The 14503-nt window shown below is 48.4% G+C and overlaps 1 protein-coding gene across 1 annotated transcript; it reads right to left on the bottom strand.

The window, feature by feature from the left end:
• Nucleotides 1–4465: 4465 nt before the first annotated feature.
• Nucleotides 4466–14131, bottom strand: LOC123449841 (GDSL esterase/lipase At5g55050-like). Its single transcript, XM_045127189.1, has 5 exons — nt 13873–14131; nt 6114–6345; nt 5897–6030; nt 5092–5572; nt 4466–4939 (listed from the first exon to the last, which is right to left on the bottom strand). The coding sequence occupies exons 1-5, from the start codon at nt 13936–13938 to the stop codon at nt 4716–4718; spliced, it is 1137 nt and encodes a 378-aa protein (XP_044983124.1). The 5' UTR covers nt 13939–14131; the 3' UTR covers nt 4466–4715.
• Nucleotides 14132–14503: the final 372 nt, after the last annotated feature.

The raw sequence follows: 14503 nt of genomic DNA, 5'->3' as shown, positions 1-14503 counted from the left end.
GTAGCTAGGGGCCATTAGTGATGTTGGTCCATGTAATCGAATAGACGGGCTCTAGTCCCGATAATTCAGATCTCCATATAATTGTATATATATGCTCGCTTGTAAGATAAGTTAATCTTATATATATATATGCATAAACATGTAGATTTAGAATTATATGAAAACTAATTCCCGAACACCGAACGAGGCATCACGTTAATCTCCCGAACACCTAAACCCTAAAACCCTAAAACCCTAAAATAAACAAAATCTGCAGAAACTCTTTAGCCCCGGTCCGTGTTAAGACTCGGGACTAAAGGGCCTGCCCCTGAGGGTGCTCCGAGGCGCCCACGTGGAGCACCTTTGGTCCCGGCTTGGAACAGGGCCGGGACTAAAGGTTAGGCCTTTAGTCCCGCCTCTTTGGTCCCGGTTGGTGAACCGGGACTAAAGCCCCTTACGGGCCGGGACTATAGGCCCTGTCCCCACTAGTGTATCAAACATCACAACGTAACTAGATGATTATAAAGATGCTCTACAGATATCTCCGAGGGTGTCTGTTGAGTTGGCATGGATCAAAACTGCGATTTGTCACTCCGTGTGATGGAGAGGTATCTTGGGGTCAACTCTATAATACAACATCACAATAAACTTGCAAGCAGTGTGGCTAAGGAGTTAGTCACATGATCTTGTATTATGAAATGAGTAAAGAGACTTGCTGGTAACGAGATTGAACTAGGTATGGAGATACCGATGATTGAATCTCGGGCAAGTAATATACCAATGGACAAAGGGAACTGCATAAGGGATTAGCTGAATCGTTGACATCGTTGTTCAACTAATATAGATCTTCCTAGAATATGTAGGAACCAATATAGGCATTCATGTCCTGCAATTGGTTATTGACCGTAGATGTGTCTCGGTCATGTCTGCATAGTTCTCAAACCCGCATGATCGGCACACTCCCACCATGCTCTGCCACAAGCGGGCATGCGCCCCCCGGAACCGATGCCTGTCGCTGCCTCCGCCTCAATGAACAACGCCACAGCCTGGTGTCGCGCGCCGGCCGAGCACGACCTCCGTCGAGCTGCCATGACCATGGCCTTGTCCTCCCCGTCACGCATCTGCCATCACCACGACCACTCCTTCTGTCGAGCACAGGCAGATCCGGCCATGCCCGTGAGGAGGAGCGGCACCATCGCTATTGCCACTGCTGCACATCGAGTGCCGAGGAAGAGGCAAAGAAGAACATGCCGGGAGGGTGGTCGATGATGTGGAGTGTGAAGAGAAGGCGATGGAGCGAGAGGGGAGGCAGGACGACGCGGAGGGGTACCAAAGGGGAACAAGAGGGTGTGCGCTAGGTTTTGGGGGAAGCATTGGCTCGACGCGGTGTGGGCCACAAGCGCTCCACTCTTCCCCTCTTTTTACCGCATGATGCCTTTTTTCTCACACGAACTCACGCATGCAGCACACACTGCACCCTTGGTGCCGCGCAAATGCCTGGCTTAGGTGTCATCCACCAAAACCCAAAGTCATGACGTAACTTAGAACTGACGGCCGGATATATGCCATGCGGATAAAAAGTAAAAAAACTGTACACGCATGCAAAAGGAGCAACCCAGATCGCGAGTGTGCGACGATGCTCCTAGTAGAATGGTAGGAGACACAACCACATTTATATGTTTGATTTTCTTTTTACACGAGCAGCGAAGAGAGCACACAACGGAGTCAAGGTTTTGCTCTGATTTTTACCCCCCCAAGTATTAGTTTTTGATGGATTGTTCGGGAATGATGTGTCGTGTATATTTGTTCACTGACCACCTAAAGAAAAAATATACTACAAACAACCTGTTCATCCATCACCCCTCAAACCGAACATCGAATGGCTATTCTCAACTCCCTTTCATCCATATACAACTAAACAAAAAAAAAGCTATCCCTAGTCAGGTGGTTGGGGATACCCTCAACTACCAAACTCATCTCTTGAACCAAACACGTCCTAAATGTTAGGCAAAACCATACACCATAGTAGACAATTTATTGACAAACCTTTAACAATATTACCCACTAGAAGCACGGGTAAGTCTCGCACCTAATGCTACATAAGTAAAACTGTGAAAATGTCACTCTAGATTCACGTATATAAAGGACCATATGTAGTATTACTAAAGAAGTAACTACACACCATTGCCTGCCAAAAACATATTTTCAAATCTGGCAACTCCCATGCAAACTACACACAATACGCCCCTCCAAATCCAGGCAACTCATGACAAATCGGGGCCTAGAATCACAAATATATGGCCAAAATTGAAACATATTTAGATGACTAAATTACTAAAACAGAAACTACATATCATTGCTTGGCAAAAACGTATTCGAAGGTCTGGCAACTCTCATACAAACTACAGACAATACGCCGTTGCCAATCCAGGCAACTCATGACCAAAAATTGAGGGAAAATTTTAAAATCGTGTCTCTTCCCCGCTACCCCTTGCCACCCATCCTCTCCACCCTAATCTCTTACCACACGAAGCGGATACGTCCCAGATACACGAGAACATCAACATAATCGTCAATCTTAGCACAAGCTCGATGCCTCGTCATAAAACATTCAAGAATGATAACATAACAATAGAGAACAATAAAAAATTATAGATACATCGTAGATGTATCACATGTCCTGCCCGATCTAGCATGGCGCGGATGCCGTGGCGTTGGACAAGGAAGAAAGGATTGAGGAAAGGCAAAGCGTGGTTCGATCGGGGAGGTGCCGGCGCCACACTCAAATAGGATCTGGGAGGCGGTGATGCTTGTGTTATTTTTCTTTTTCACTTGGTGGCGATGCTTGTTGAGGACGACGGGATCATGGGAAGAGGAGGTGCGATACGACAACGCTTTACCGGAGGGAGGGGGTATCCATCCACAGTTAGCCAATAACAGTTTACGGAGGCAACCAATAAGAGCGGAGTCGTACCAAACGCGTATAGCTTTTTCATTTACGTCGTAATCAGGTACCGAGTATTCTTCCTGAAACAAGCACCGTCCATAGGGCTAAGGGCATGACCAACAATTAGCCCTAGGGGTGATGCTCCACATGCTAGCTAGGTTCAGATGCCATCGTGGCTAAAGTGGTAGCCTGCAGTCGACAGGTGACTCCTACAGAGGAGCCGCTTCCTCAATAGAAAAGTAAGAAAAAAGAAGAAAAAGCAAGACAGAGTGCGTGTGAAAAGGATGGATGAGGTTGGCTTCTCTAACGATGTTGGAAGCAACGCACCAGGAGCTGCACGACGCGGCCATGGCCATGGCAGCGTGAGTACAACAAGCATGAAGTCCAAATCTCGAACATGTAGCGGTCGAGGTGAACCTAGATGCGACGACCGTTCCGCCCGGCGTGCTCCTCCGAATGCCGACCGGAGAGCAGCGACGATGAGGTCGAGCTTGGAAACGCGACCATAGCCGTCACCAACAGCACGAGATCGACGACGCAGCCATGGAGGATACCGTGAGATTGGAAAAGGGACCTTGGCCGGCGGTGCGACCTCGGGCAGCAGCTACGCATGCGTGATTCCACTCTCCTAACAATCGTTGATTTGGATAGAAATTTCGAGACATAAGTGTTGATTGCCATTGATTTGGTATGAGTTGAGGAAGATTGAAGAAGAAGATGCCTCCGAAAGAGGGATGAACACGAGAAGTGGTGGGATAATCTTAAGAGAGAGAAGATGTGGGCCCCAGTGAGGTGTGGCCTCAGGCTAATGCATTGGGATGTTAAAAAACAAACCAAATGCCTCATACTTTTTTACCTATGTGAATGGACAGGGCAACAGCTAGGTGTTGCCCCCATTGTACATGCCCTAATAGTATACCGAAGATCAGCTTTGCACTTGGCCCAGAGACCTCTGGTCGTCTTTTCAAACCCCTCTTCCTCAAACCACTGTAATTCAAAGTGGAATCTCAGTTTTTTTGCCAACTGTTTCTTCCTCCGAAGAAAAGATGAGTGGAATGTGGTGACACCCCAATCTAGTCTCGGCTTTTAAGTTAGACATCGGAAAAGCCGTTTCCGAGGATGGGGAAACAAATACTCTGTCCAACAGAGAGCGTATGGGATTAATTTGATGGTTCGTCCAAGTGAATCAGACCCCAGCCCGAGCGATCTCCCTGAGCTCTAAGTCAGATAGGGTGTTGTTAAAAAGCTGCATACGCTCCCGACAAACGTCCGGAGAAATTTTGTTACTGTCAACTCTTAGGGCATGTACAATGCATAGCTCGAGGATGATGCCTCGTATGTCATGTAGGATCGGATATAAGGAAAAGTAGGTTCAGATGAATAAGCGGGATTCTTTGGACGAGGCGGGTGCTTGAAGAGAAAAAGTATGGTCCGGTATAAAAAACTGAAAAAGTTAGAGTAAAAAGTAAAGGTTCATGTATATTATAGTCTTTATTTTTTATTCTTTGATAAGGCACATTCATGATAGATACTATAAAGGAAGATGTATGCCCGGCGTCTGCATTCATTATTGGTTTCTTCGCAAGAACGGAAACAGATTCCTGACCGTGCTTACACATTTCGCTTTCAGACTTTGTTGCGAGAGACTAATCAATCAACCAGACTCTGTAGCTTTATCTGTAAATAACAAGTAGATGAACGCGACGTGCACGAATAGCAGCCTAGCTAAGCTAGCCAGCTGCCAGCAGCAGCAGCAGCTCTAGTTCCATGCGCGTGTGGAGCAGTCTAGCTAAACCTTGCGGGCCAGCCGGTCGAAGCTGATGGGCGCGGTGAAGCCGGCCGCTCCGTCGAAGAAGGCGGCGGCGGTCAGCTCTCCGGCCCGCTGCGAGGGATGGCCCCGGTCCCAGAAGACGAAGCGGTCGTGGTCGGCGCACGTCGTGGAGTTAGGCAGGCAGTCGCTCTCCGCACCCAGCCTTCCGCTCCCGCAGCACGCGCTGTCTATGCTCACGTACCCTGCACCATCAAATCATGAGATTGATACAGGCGCTGGCCGCTACTGCTCACCATTAAGAGCGTCTAATTTCCTTGGAGAAGTTTGGTATCTATCTTGTTGCAAATCAAGTATCCATCCGTATCCATGGAAAAGAAGCTAGGTACGTACGTACCGGATGCCGCTGGGTTGGCGAAGGTGACTTGCGTGAGGTTGTAGGAGTCGGCGAGGGAGTAGTCGAGGCCCGGCAGCCGGGCGGCGAGGCCGGCCAGGAGGGACCTGAGCGCGTCGTTGAAGCCGGCCGACAGCAGGTTGAGCCCGTCGTTGCAGGCGCCCGTCGCGCTCAGCACCCGCACTGTCGGCACGCAGCCCAGCAGCCCCACGTTGATGATCCCGAACTTCCTCGCGCCCATGGCGTACAGGTCCGTGATGGCGGCGGAGTAGCCGGAGACGAGGCTGGCGTAGAGCGTGGCGACGTCGCCCGCTGGCTGCGCGGCCGCGAACACGGAGAGGTCGTTGTTGCCGATGTTGAAGAGGAAGAAGGACCTCGAGAGCAGGACGCGCGTCGCGGCTTTGCCCACACTGGCTTCCATGGCGGCCTTGGTCGACTCCATGTACCGTACCTGCCTCGACAGCGGGATGTTGTTCCCCGCGTTCTGCATGCATGCATGCAACCAATCCATTAGCTTTATTCAGTTAATCTCTACGGATGCGTGACAGCGAAAATGCTAGACCTACTAAATCTTAGTTACGTTTACTAAACCTTCCAACTAATTTAAATATGCCCCCCTGATTTTCAAGGATGGGTGAGCCTCATCCTCCTCTTAATCCAATCAATGATTGCCAAGTCAGACTATCCCGTAAACTTACGTAAACATTTACGTAGATGTAGCATTGCTCGCGTGACAGCGTGTCGAACTCGTGGTTAATGCATGGTAACACGCACGTGCAAAAGATGGGCCAAAGTTAAGTTAACTTACGGTGGAGTCCAGGATGCCGGCTCCGGCAGAAGCATAGTTCACGCCTGTGGCGAGAGCGCTGAGGAGCAAGGCGGTGGGGCGTGGCGCCAGCGACAGATACGCCGGCGGGCTCTCCTTCAGTCCCAGTTTGATTGCTGCATATACATGGCTGCACGTTAATTAAACGACCAGTCACGCATATTGAATTCCTACGACCGATAGCATAGATACGACGTACCGGTGAAGTCGGCGACGTGGTAGCCGTTGCTGAACCGCCCCGTTGCCCGGGCGCCGCCGGGGAAGTCGGCGCCGTTGAGGGGCATGTTGGCCCTGGGCACGTTCGGCCCCGGCAAGTAGTTGTTGTTGCCCACGTCCAGCGTCGAGTCCCCGAACACGTACATCGCCGGCACCAGCCTCACCATCTTGGCCGGGCCGCCGGCGGCGGCACTGATGATCAAGCACACCCGCAGGATGGAGAACGTAGTAAGGCTAGCAACAAGACCCTTCATGGACGGACTACCCATGACCATGACCATGGTCTGTGAGCTAACTGGAGTATTATAAAACTTGCTTCAGGAGGCTGAACTCTGGATTGGTTTCTCGATCTCTTGGTGTGTGCTGGTGGCGACTGGGCGGCAGGACTACTTATAGGTGCAGGCGCATGCGCGTTTTCAACTCTCTACCAAGCCACGGTCGCATTGCTGCACAGTTCCTTCATTTTTTTCAGTCATGTGGATGTGATGTCCCCGGCGAGGAAGAAGGTCCGGCTAGCTCTAAAGGCATCAGAAAGCAAAGGCCATGAGTTAGTGATGCAACACGCCCATACGCCATGTGCGCATGCGTGCGTGTGGCAGGAGAATATGCCTACGCTGATTTTGATGTGTGTAGTACCGTGTCACTAGTTCACTACAGAGGGAGCTAATTAAGTCCACAATTTGTTTCCTTCTCCGACATTTAGTCCACAGTTTGTTAGCAGGTCTGCATCGATCGGAATAGTGCCGTTAGCGTGTGTGCGCGTGTTGTCTCGTTTTCGAATATATCCCATCCTTTCAGCCATAGTAGCTCACCATTTTGCTTGCATTATTTCTGTGGATATGGTCCATATGGCCAGATGACATCCTTATATCAACTCCAACAGGTATGCTAAACTTTTTTATAGCGCCGAATTGCACTTTTTTAGCTCACGGCAGCGCGTCCGTTCCAGGAGGCGTCGTAAAATGAGGCACGACGCTGTTGTTTCAGTAGACGCTGCAAATTTAAAGCGCCAACGTCAAGCACACACTATGTTTTTTTTTTTACTTTTTAAAGATCAAAAACACAATAATAAATCAACAATAAAAGTTCATATCATTGTTAACATAGTTCAAGGACAAACGATACGAATGGAAACGATAATTAGATAGATAAACTAGATAGATAGATAAAACTAGATAAACTACTACTCTTCCCCGCTCTCAGTGGTGTAGTCCGGTGCGAGGAAGGCGTCATCCCGGCAATCGTCGTTGTCAATCCATGTCGACGCCTTCCCCAGGTCGCATTGCGCTAGCGCTGTAGCCTTCCGCTCACGCCTTTCCGCCCACTTCGTGGCTCGCACCGCCCTCCGCCGCGTCCAAAACTCACGCCCGTTGATGAAGTCCCGCGAGAAGCGCCGGCGCCACACCTTCATGGTCTGCTCGTTCGTCTCGGCTTGCCTGGATGCGGTGGTCCTCTGCAGTGATTTGCCGCGGGGGAGGCGTGCGGGACTGTGCATCCTCGTGCGTCTGGACGGCTGGAAAGTTGATAATTCATGAAGCTGGAGAATGAAAGGGGGAGAATGAAAGCACATTCTAGATAAAGGGGGAGAATGAAAGCACATTTTATCTTAAGCTGAAGCTTTGATTGTATGTTGTCATCAATTACCAAAAATGGGGAGAATGAAAGCACATATGCTCCCTTGATGGTTTTGATAATTCATGACAACATAAATTGTCTCTTGGACTAACAACTTTACCTAGTTTATTTTAGATAAAGTCCATAGATAGGATTGACTAAGGAGTGCGAGGACACCCCCTAGATGCAAGGAAAATCTATTAGCATCAAGCTTCAAAATTCTACGTTTTACATTTTGTGAGAAATCATATTTAAGTCCATAAGAAAGCCAATACTACTAAAAGGAGATGAGGTATCTATGACGACGTGGTTGCTCAAGTGCTTAGAGTTAGCCACCAAAAACCCTCATGAAATTATCCCACAAAACTACTCTGTCCAAACCATAACACTCAAATTCGGTGCCACCAATATTTTCCATTCGTACCTACCGAGTTTCTCCCTAGAGAGATGTCACGCCCAAGATGCGACCCTATCTTCAATTTGGCACGAAGGCCTCGTCAGGGATAGAAGCGCATCTCGTCGTGTCGCAAGAATGGATATCGTTACAAGTACATGTACTGAAAAGAAGAGATATATATAGAATCGGCTTACACTCGCCACAAGCTACATCAGAGTCACATCAGTACATTACATAATCATCAAGAGTAAGAGCAGGGTCCGACTACGGACGAAAACAAACGAGAAAAATAAGAATGACGTCCATCCTTGCTATCCCAGGCTGCCGGCCTGGAACCCATCCTAGGTCGGTGAAGAAGAAGAAGAAGAAGCAACCCCAAATGGACAATCAATGCGCTCGCGTCAAGTAACCTTTACCTGTACCTGCAACTGGTGTTGTAGTAATCTGTGAGCCACGGGGGACTCAGCAATCTCATTTCCAAAGGTATCAAGACTAGCAAAGCTTATTGGGTGAGGCATGGTTAAGTGGTGAGGTTGCAGCAACGGCTAAGCATTATTTGGTGGCTAACTTACGAGTACAAGAAATAAGTGGGGGAAGATCTACGCATAGCGGACGTGAACTACTGGTGATCAAATGAATGATCCTGAACACCTACCTACGTCAGACATAACCCCACCGTGTCCTCGATCGGAGAAGGAACTCACGAAAGAGACAGTCACGGTTACGCACACGGTTGGCATATTCGAATTAAGTTAACTTCAAGTTATCTAGAACCAGTGTTAAACAAAGTTTCCACGTTGCCACATAACCGCGGGCACGGCTTTCCGAAAAGATTTAACCCTGCAGGGGTGCTCCAACCAGTCCATCACAAATTACCACAAGCCGCATAGAAATCCTCAATCACAACGCTCGCGATCTCGTCGGATTCCCTAGTGGAAAACCTCAACTCTGAGATTACCCAAAGCATCACCGGAATCCCGATGCACAAGATATCTCGTCAAAGGTAAAACTAATCCAGCAAGGCCGCCCGGCGTGTCGACGATCCCGATAGGAGCCGCGTATCTCGTTCTCAGGACACGACGGATGGAACTAGCTACGGGTGCCAAACCTCGAGTTTCCCCGTGGTGGCCCCGCAGGCACACCGTTTGGGACCAACACCATCAGCACTGGCCCCCCCTGTTTATGTAAAATTACTCCTCGGGTTCATGACGCCCTATGCATTCCAATATTAACAAAGTTATTATGTTGGGCAAATGTAGAACCAATGTTGGGCCTTGCCGGACCAGCTTTAATCTAAAACGAATTATCAAGGGGGTCCCATAACAACCCCGATCGTGTTAGGAGCGCTCATTTATGGAACAGAACACCGGTAGCCGAAACTAAGGGGGCAAAGGTGGAACAAAACACCAGGCTAGAAAGGCCGAGCCTTCCACCTTTCACCAAGTATATATGTGCATTAAATTAAATAACATTTAATATGGTGATATAACGAAGAACCCATGTTATCACATGAAAGCATCTGCACCTGCAACTAGCAACGCTAACAACAGGGTTAAGCAAGCGGTAACATAACCAATCAGTGGTTTGCTAGGTCGAACAGGTTGAAGGTTATCATGGCATGATTGAGAGGCTGATATTTAACATGTGGTAGGCAACGAGACATAAACGATAGAAGCGATAAACTAGCATGGCAATGATAGTAATGGTATCTGGGAAAATGATCATCTTGCCTGAGATACCGCTTGGAAGAAGAACAACTCGGAGAAGTCGGCGAACCAACGTAGTCAAACGGGTCCTCACATTCCGACACGCTTGCGGAACTCTATCGAGACGGGCAAACCGGAAACAAACATCAACACAAATATTCACCACACGATGCACAACATGATGCATAACCTACTATGATGCATGATCAGTTCAAAGATGCAAGGGATGGCATGGCAATTCACCTCACGCAAACACTACACATTAAGTGAAGCTCAATATGCAACGAGTTGCATATCGACGAAACTCCACGGTTAATTATTTAATTCACTCCTGCTTATTTACACCACAATATTTAATTGTTGTTAACATGGCAAGGGTGTAGCGATGATCCTACGTGTCCTAGTCGGTTAACATGCGGAGCATAGAACGTAGCCAATCAGTGGTTTGCTAGGTCGAACAGGTTGAAGGTTATCATGGCATGATTGAGAGGCTGATATTTAACATGTGGTAGGCAACGAGACATAAACGATAGAAGTGATAAACTAGCATGGCAATGATAGTAATGGTAAACGGTCTTCGGCGACGGTTACGCGCCGGTAGTTGAAGTAGTGGTAAACGGTCTTCGGCGACGGTTACGGACTTCACCCCGGAAGTCGATCACGTCTCCGTCGATGTTCGGGGTACGTCGAGGACGTCGTCGTGCTCAGCGAATTTGTCGAAGACCCACGACGGCTGTGATCGTGCACGCGGCGACGGCACGCGACATAACAGCAACTACATCAGCAAAGCGGCACTAGCACTAGCAACAATAACCTAGCCTAGCAACTACACCTAGCTGCATCTAGCAAAGCCAGCAAGGAAAACAGCAATAGCACATGCAGGCAAGGAAGCTCAGGCAGCGGCACGATGCATCGGCAACAGGGCAACAACAAGCAACAAACTGCAGCAGCTAGCATAGCAACTAGCACGCAGCAGGAACAACAACACTAGCATGCAAGCATCGGCTAGCTACACAACTACTAGCAAAGCATCAGGCAACGGCAACGGCGCCCAACAACAACTCAGCAGCAGCAACGGCGTGCAACGCAAGCGGCTAGCAGCTCAAGAGCATCTCCAAGCAGCAGCAAGATGCATCAGCTAGCTAGCAGGACAGGGAACCGGCACAACGACAACACAGCAGCGGCAGCCCCAACATCTCGACAGCAACATCAACCTGCAGGCACAGCCACGAGAGCAAGAGCAACAACAATGGCTAGGGCAGCAGCAAGCAATAGCAACACAACAACAACCTCAATAGCTAGCTGCAGCGACAGCGGCAACAGCTTCAGGCAGCAACAACGATTGGCACCGGCAGCTAATTCAGCAACGGCGGCAAACGCATCGCAACGGCAAACAGCAGCAGCAAACAACATGGTGCAGCAGCAGCATACACAACAAGCAGCTTAGCAACTGCATCGGCATCAGCAGCCAAGCAGGGCAGCAGCAACGCGCTCAGGGAGGCCAGGGCGAGCAGCGGCGGGCGGCACGGGACGAGGGCGGCGCGCGGACAGGCAAGCCGGCGGCGAGCTGCTGGCGCAGGGACGTCCAGGGACGAAAGAGGCCGCCGGGGAGGCGCGGGGCCCCGGGCAGGCGCGGCCAACGGCGGGACTGGCGGCGACCGGGAAGCCGGCGGGCATGTAGCCATGGCGCGGGGAACAGCGCGGCATGGGGGAGGGAGGCGGCACGCAGGCGCGACCTCGGGCCGGCGCAGAACCCGGGCGCGATTGGGGGTGCGCGGCTCGGTCCGGCGAGGCGCCACGACGGCGCGACGAGGGGATCCCTGGCGGAGGTCGGCCATGGCGGGGCTGCCGAGGTCCTGGGCACCTCGGGCAGGCATGGGCGCACGCGGGGGAGAGGAGAGGAGGCGCGTGGGATTCTGGCAGGGAGGCGGCGTCGTCGGGAGGAACGAGATCGAGCAACCGGTGGCTCGCTCGCTAGGGCTGGGGAGGCCTGGGCCTTGGCCGGCTGGGCCTTGGCCTGGGGTCCTCCCCTGCGTTTTTTTCCTTTAAATAAAAAAAACAGAGAACAAACATAAAGAAAGAAAAAAATAGGTTTTTTTTAACAAAATGAAGAAAATGCCTTTTACTCCTTTTAAATAAATATACCCAACTTCAAAAATAGATTGGCATTTTTTAGACGGATAAAATAAAAGCTTTTGAAGAATTAAAATAAAACTCCCTTTTTTTAAAGAATAAAATAAGAGCTCTTTAAAGAAGAAAAGAAAATGAGATGTTTTAGAAAAAATAAACAAAAGGAAAAAAATAAAGGAAACCCAAGGGGTGACCCCCACATTTAATAAAAGGGTTTTTTAAAATTAGACGCTTTTTTTTAAAGGGTTAAAATGGAAACTTTTACACAACCACAAAACAAATAAAAGAGAAGAGAGGAGGGGAGAGAAGGTTTAGGTCTGCGGAGCAACAAGGTTTAGCGGTGGCTCTCATGCACCCTCTCTCATCACTCCAACAAAACAACGCCACTCACGAAGCACTAACACCCAACAACACGGAGCAGCAGGCAACACCGACAAAACACAGTTGACATGATGCCATGCATGATGCGACGATGTAAACTAAATGACGATGCAACGAACGAAATAAAATAGCCACACGACAGAAACGGAAATAAAGGGGGAATCTTCTGGAACGTCGGTCTGGGCTATCACAACTCTCCTACACTACAAGAGGATCTCGCCCCGAGATCCAAGAATGATAGGGGAAGAGGATGAGGAAGAACAAGAGGTAAAAACTTAGTCGCTTCTTTGACAAACGAGTGAAACCAATGATCCTTGAAAGTTGCAAGGCGATGAGGAATCAAATGAGAAAGAGGCAAGAATTCACGGAAAATTTCGGCAGCACTTCGGTAGGAAAATGGGACAAAAAATTCGATAAGAAGAGAGAATTAGACAATATACATAACAAACAACTAAATAGAACAAGGGAACACCATGATCTTGGGTAGAATAACACGATAGACCCAAAAGAGCAATATCACAATGCCTCCAGAACAACAGAATAGGAACTAACTCATACGGAAGAAGAGAAAGAAGAAAGAATGACAACTATTATCTCCAATAGAATTGAAGAGCCTCCGGACAGAGAATTGACATAGTAGTTGGAAAACCAACAACGAAAAGAACAAGATAGTAGTGGGCTTATGAAAATCATCTCAACAAATATGAGGTGACAACCAACCACTAAAATAAACAAGGATAGATTGGGAGAAACAAGAAATCAAAACTTCTTACACCAAGAGGGTGCATTGAGAACTAGGATTAATGACAAGCACCATGATAGCAACAATCCATAGGAAAAGCTTTAGGTGAAATCCAAACCAAGATAGCTCAATGACGAAATCATGGGTTGAAAATATCTCATGATCATAGAATTGGTGGGTTTAATTACCTCATTCTTGAAAGGAAATGTCTTCGAAACTCCTACACTAACAAGAATGTTATAATACCACCTCAAAGGATAAGGAAGAACAATTGCACATAGAAATGCAAGAGAAAGGATACTTGAGGTACTCCAACAAGAATCTTGAAGAACACTTGAGAAAGAATTGAAACCTTGACGAACCACCATGAAGGACCACCGTATACAAATGAATGATGCAAAGATATGAAGTAGAAAAGAATAAGATTATGACCTTGCCAGGATTTAGAAGAAGCCTCACAAAGAGATACTTAAAAGAACTTGGAACTCCAGAAAAGAAATATAGGCACTTGAGAAAAGAATTGATATCATGGGCCACTCCGGAAGAAAGATTGAAATCACTATGAAACAAGAATAAGAATTATGTTATGCTCATCCTTCATCAAGTTTAATTGATGACAAGCAACGGATTTATCGTAACACTTATTCTTCTAAAAATGAATCTTGAAGAGGCAGAGAGATAAGCACCACTTGAAGAAAAATTGAAGGAAGCACAGGTAAGAATTCACAAATAAATGGGAACACGACGAAATAATGATCAAGCACACCCGCAGGATGGAGAACGTAGTAAGGCTAGCAACAAGACCCTTCATGGACGGACTACCCATGACCATGACCATGGTCTGTGAGCTAACTGGAGTATTATAAAACTTGCTTCAGGAGGCTGAACTCTGGATTGGTTTCTCGATCTCTTGGTGTGTGCTGGTGGCGACTGGGCGGCAGGACTACTTATAGGTGCAGGCGCATGCGCGTTTTCAACTCTCTACCAAGCCACGGTCGCATTGCTGCACAGTTCCTTCATTTTTTTCAGTCATGTGGATGTGATGTCCCCGGCGAGGAAGAAGGTCCGGCTAGCTCTAAAGGCATCAGAAAGCAAAGGCCATGAGTTAGTGATGCAACACGCCCATACGCCATGTGCGCATGCGTGCGTGTGGCAGGAGAATATGCCTACGCTGATTTTGATGTGTGTAGTACCGTGTCACTAGTTCACTACAGAGGGAGCTAATTAAGTCCACAATTTGTTTCCTTCTCCGACATTTAGTCCACAGTTTGTTAGCAGGTCTGCATCGATCGGAATAGTGCCGTTAGCGTGTGTGCGCGTGTTGTCTCGTTTTCGAATATATCCCATCCTTTCAGCCATAGTAGCTCACCATTTTGCTTGCATTATTTCTGTGGATATGGTCC

The sequence above is a fragment of the Hordeum vulgare genome, chromosome 4H (genome assembly GCF_904849725.1).
Source record: "Hordeum vulgare subsp. vulgare chromosome 4H, MorexV3_pseudomolecules_assembly, whole genome shotgun sequence".
Taxonomy (NCBI): domain Eukaryota; kingdom Viridiplantae; phylum Streptophyta; class Magnoliopsida; order Poales; family Poaceae; genus Hordeum; species Hordeum vulgare.
Note: the sequence above shows the minus strand (reverse complement) of the source record. Positions and strands in the feature narration are given on the sequence as shown.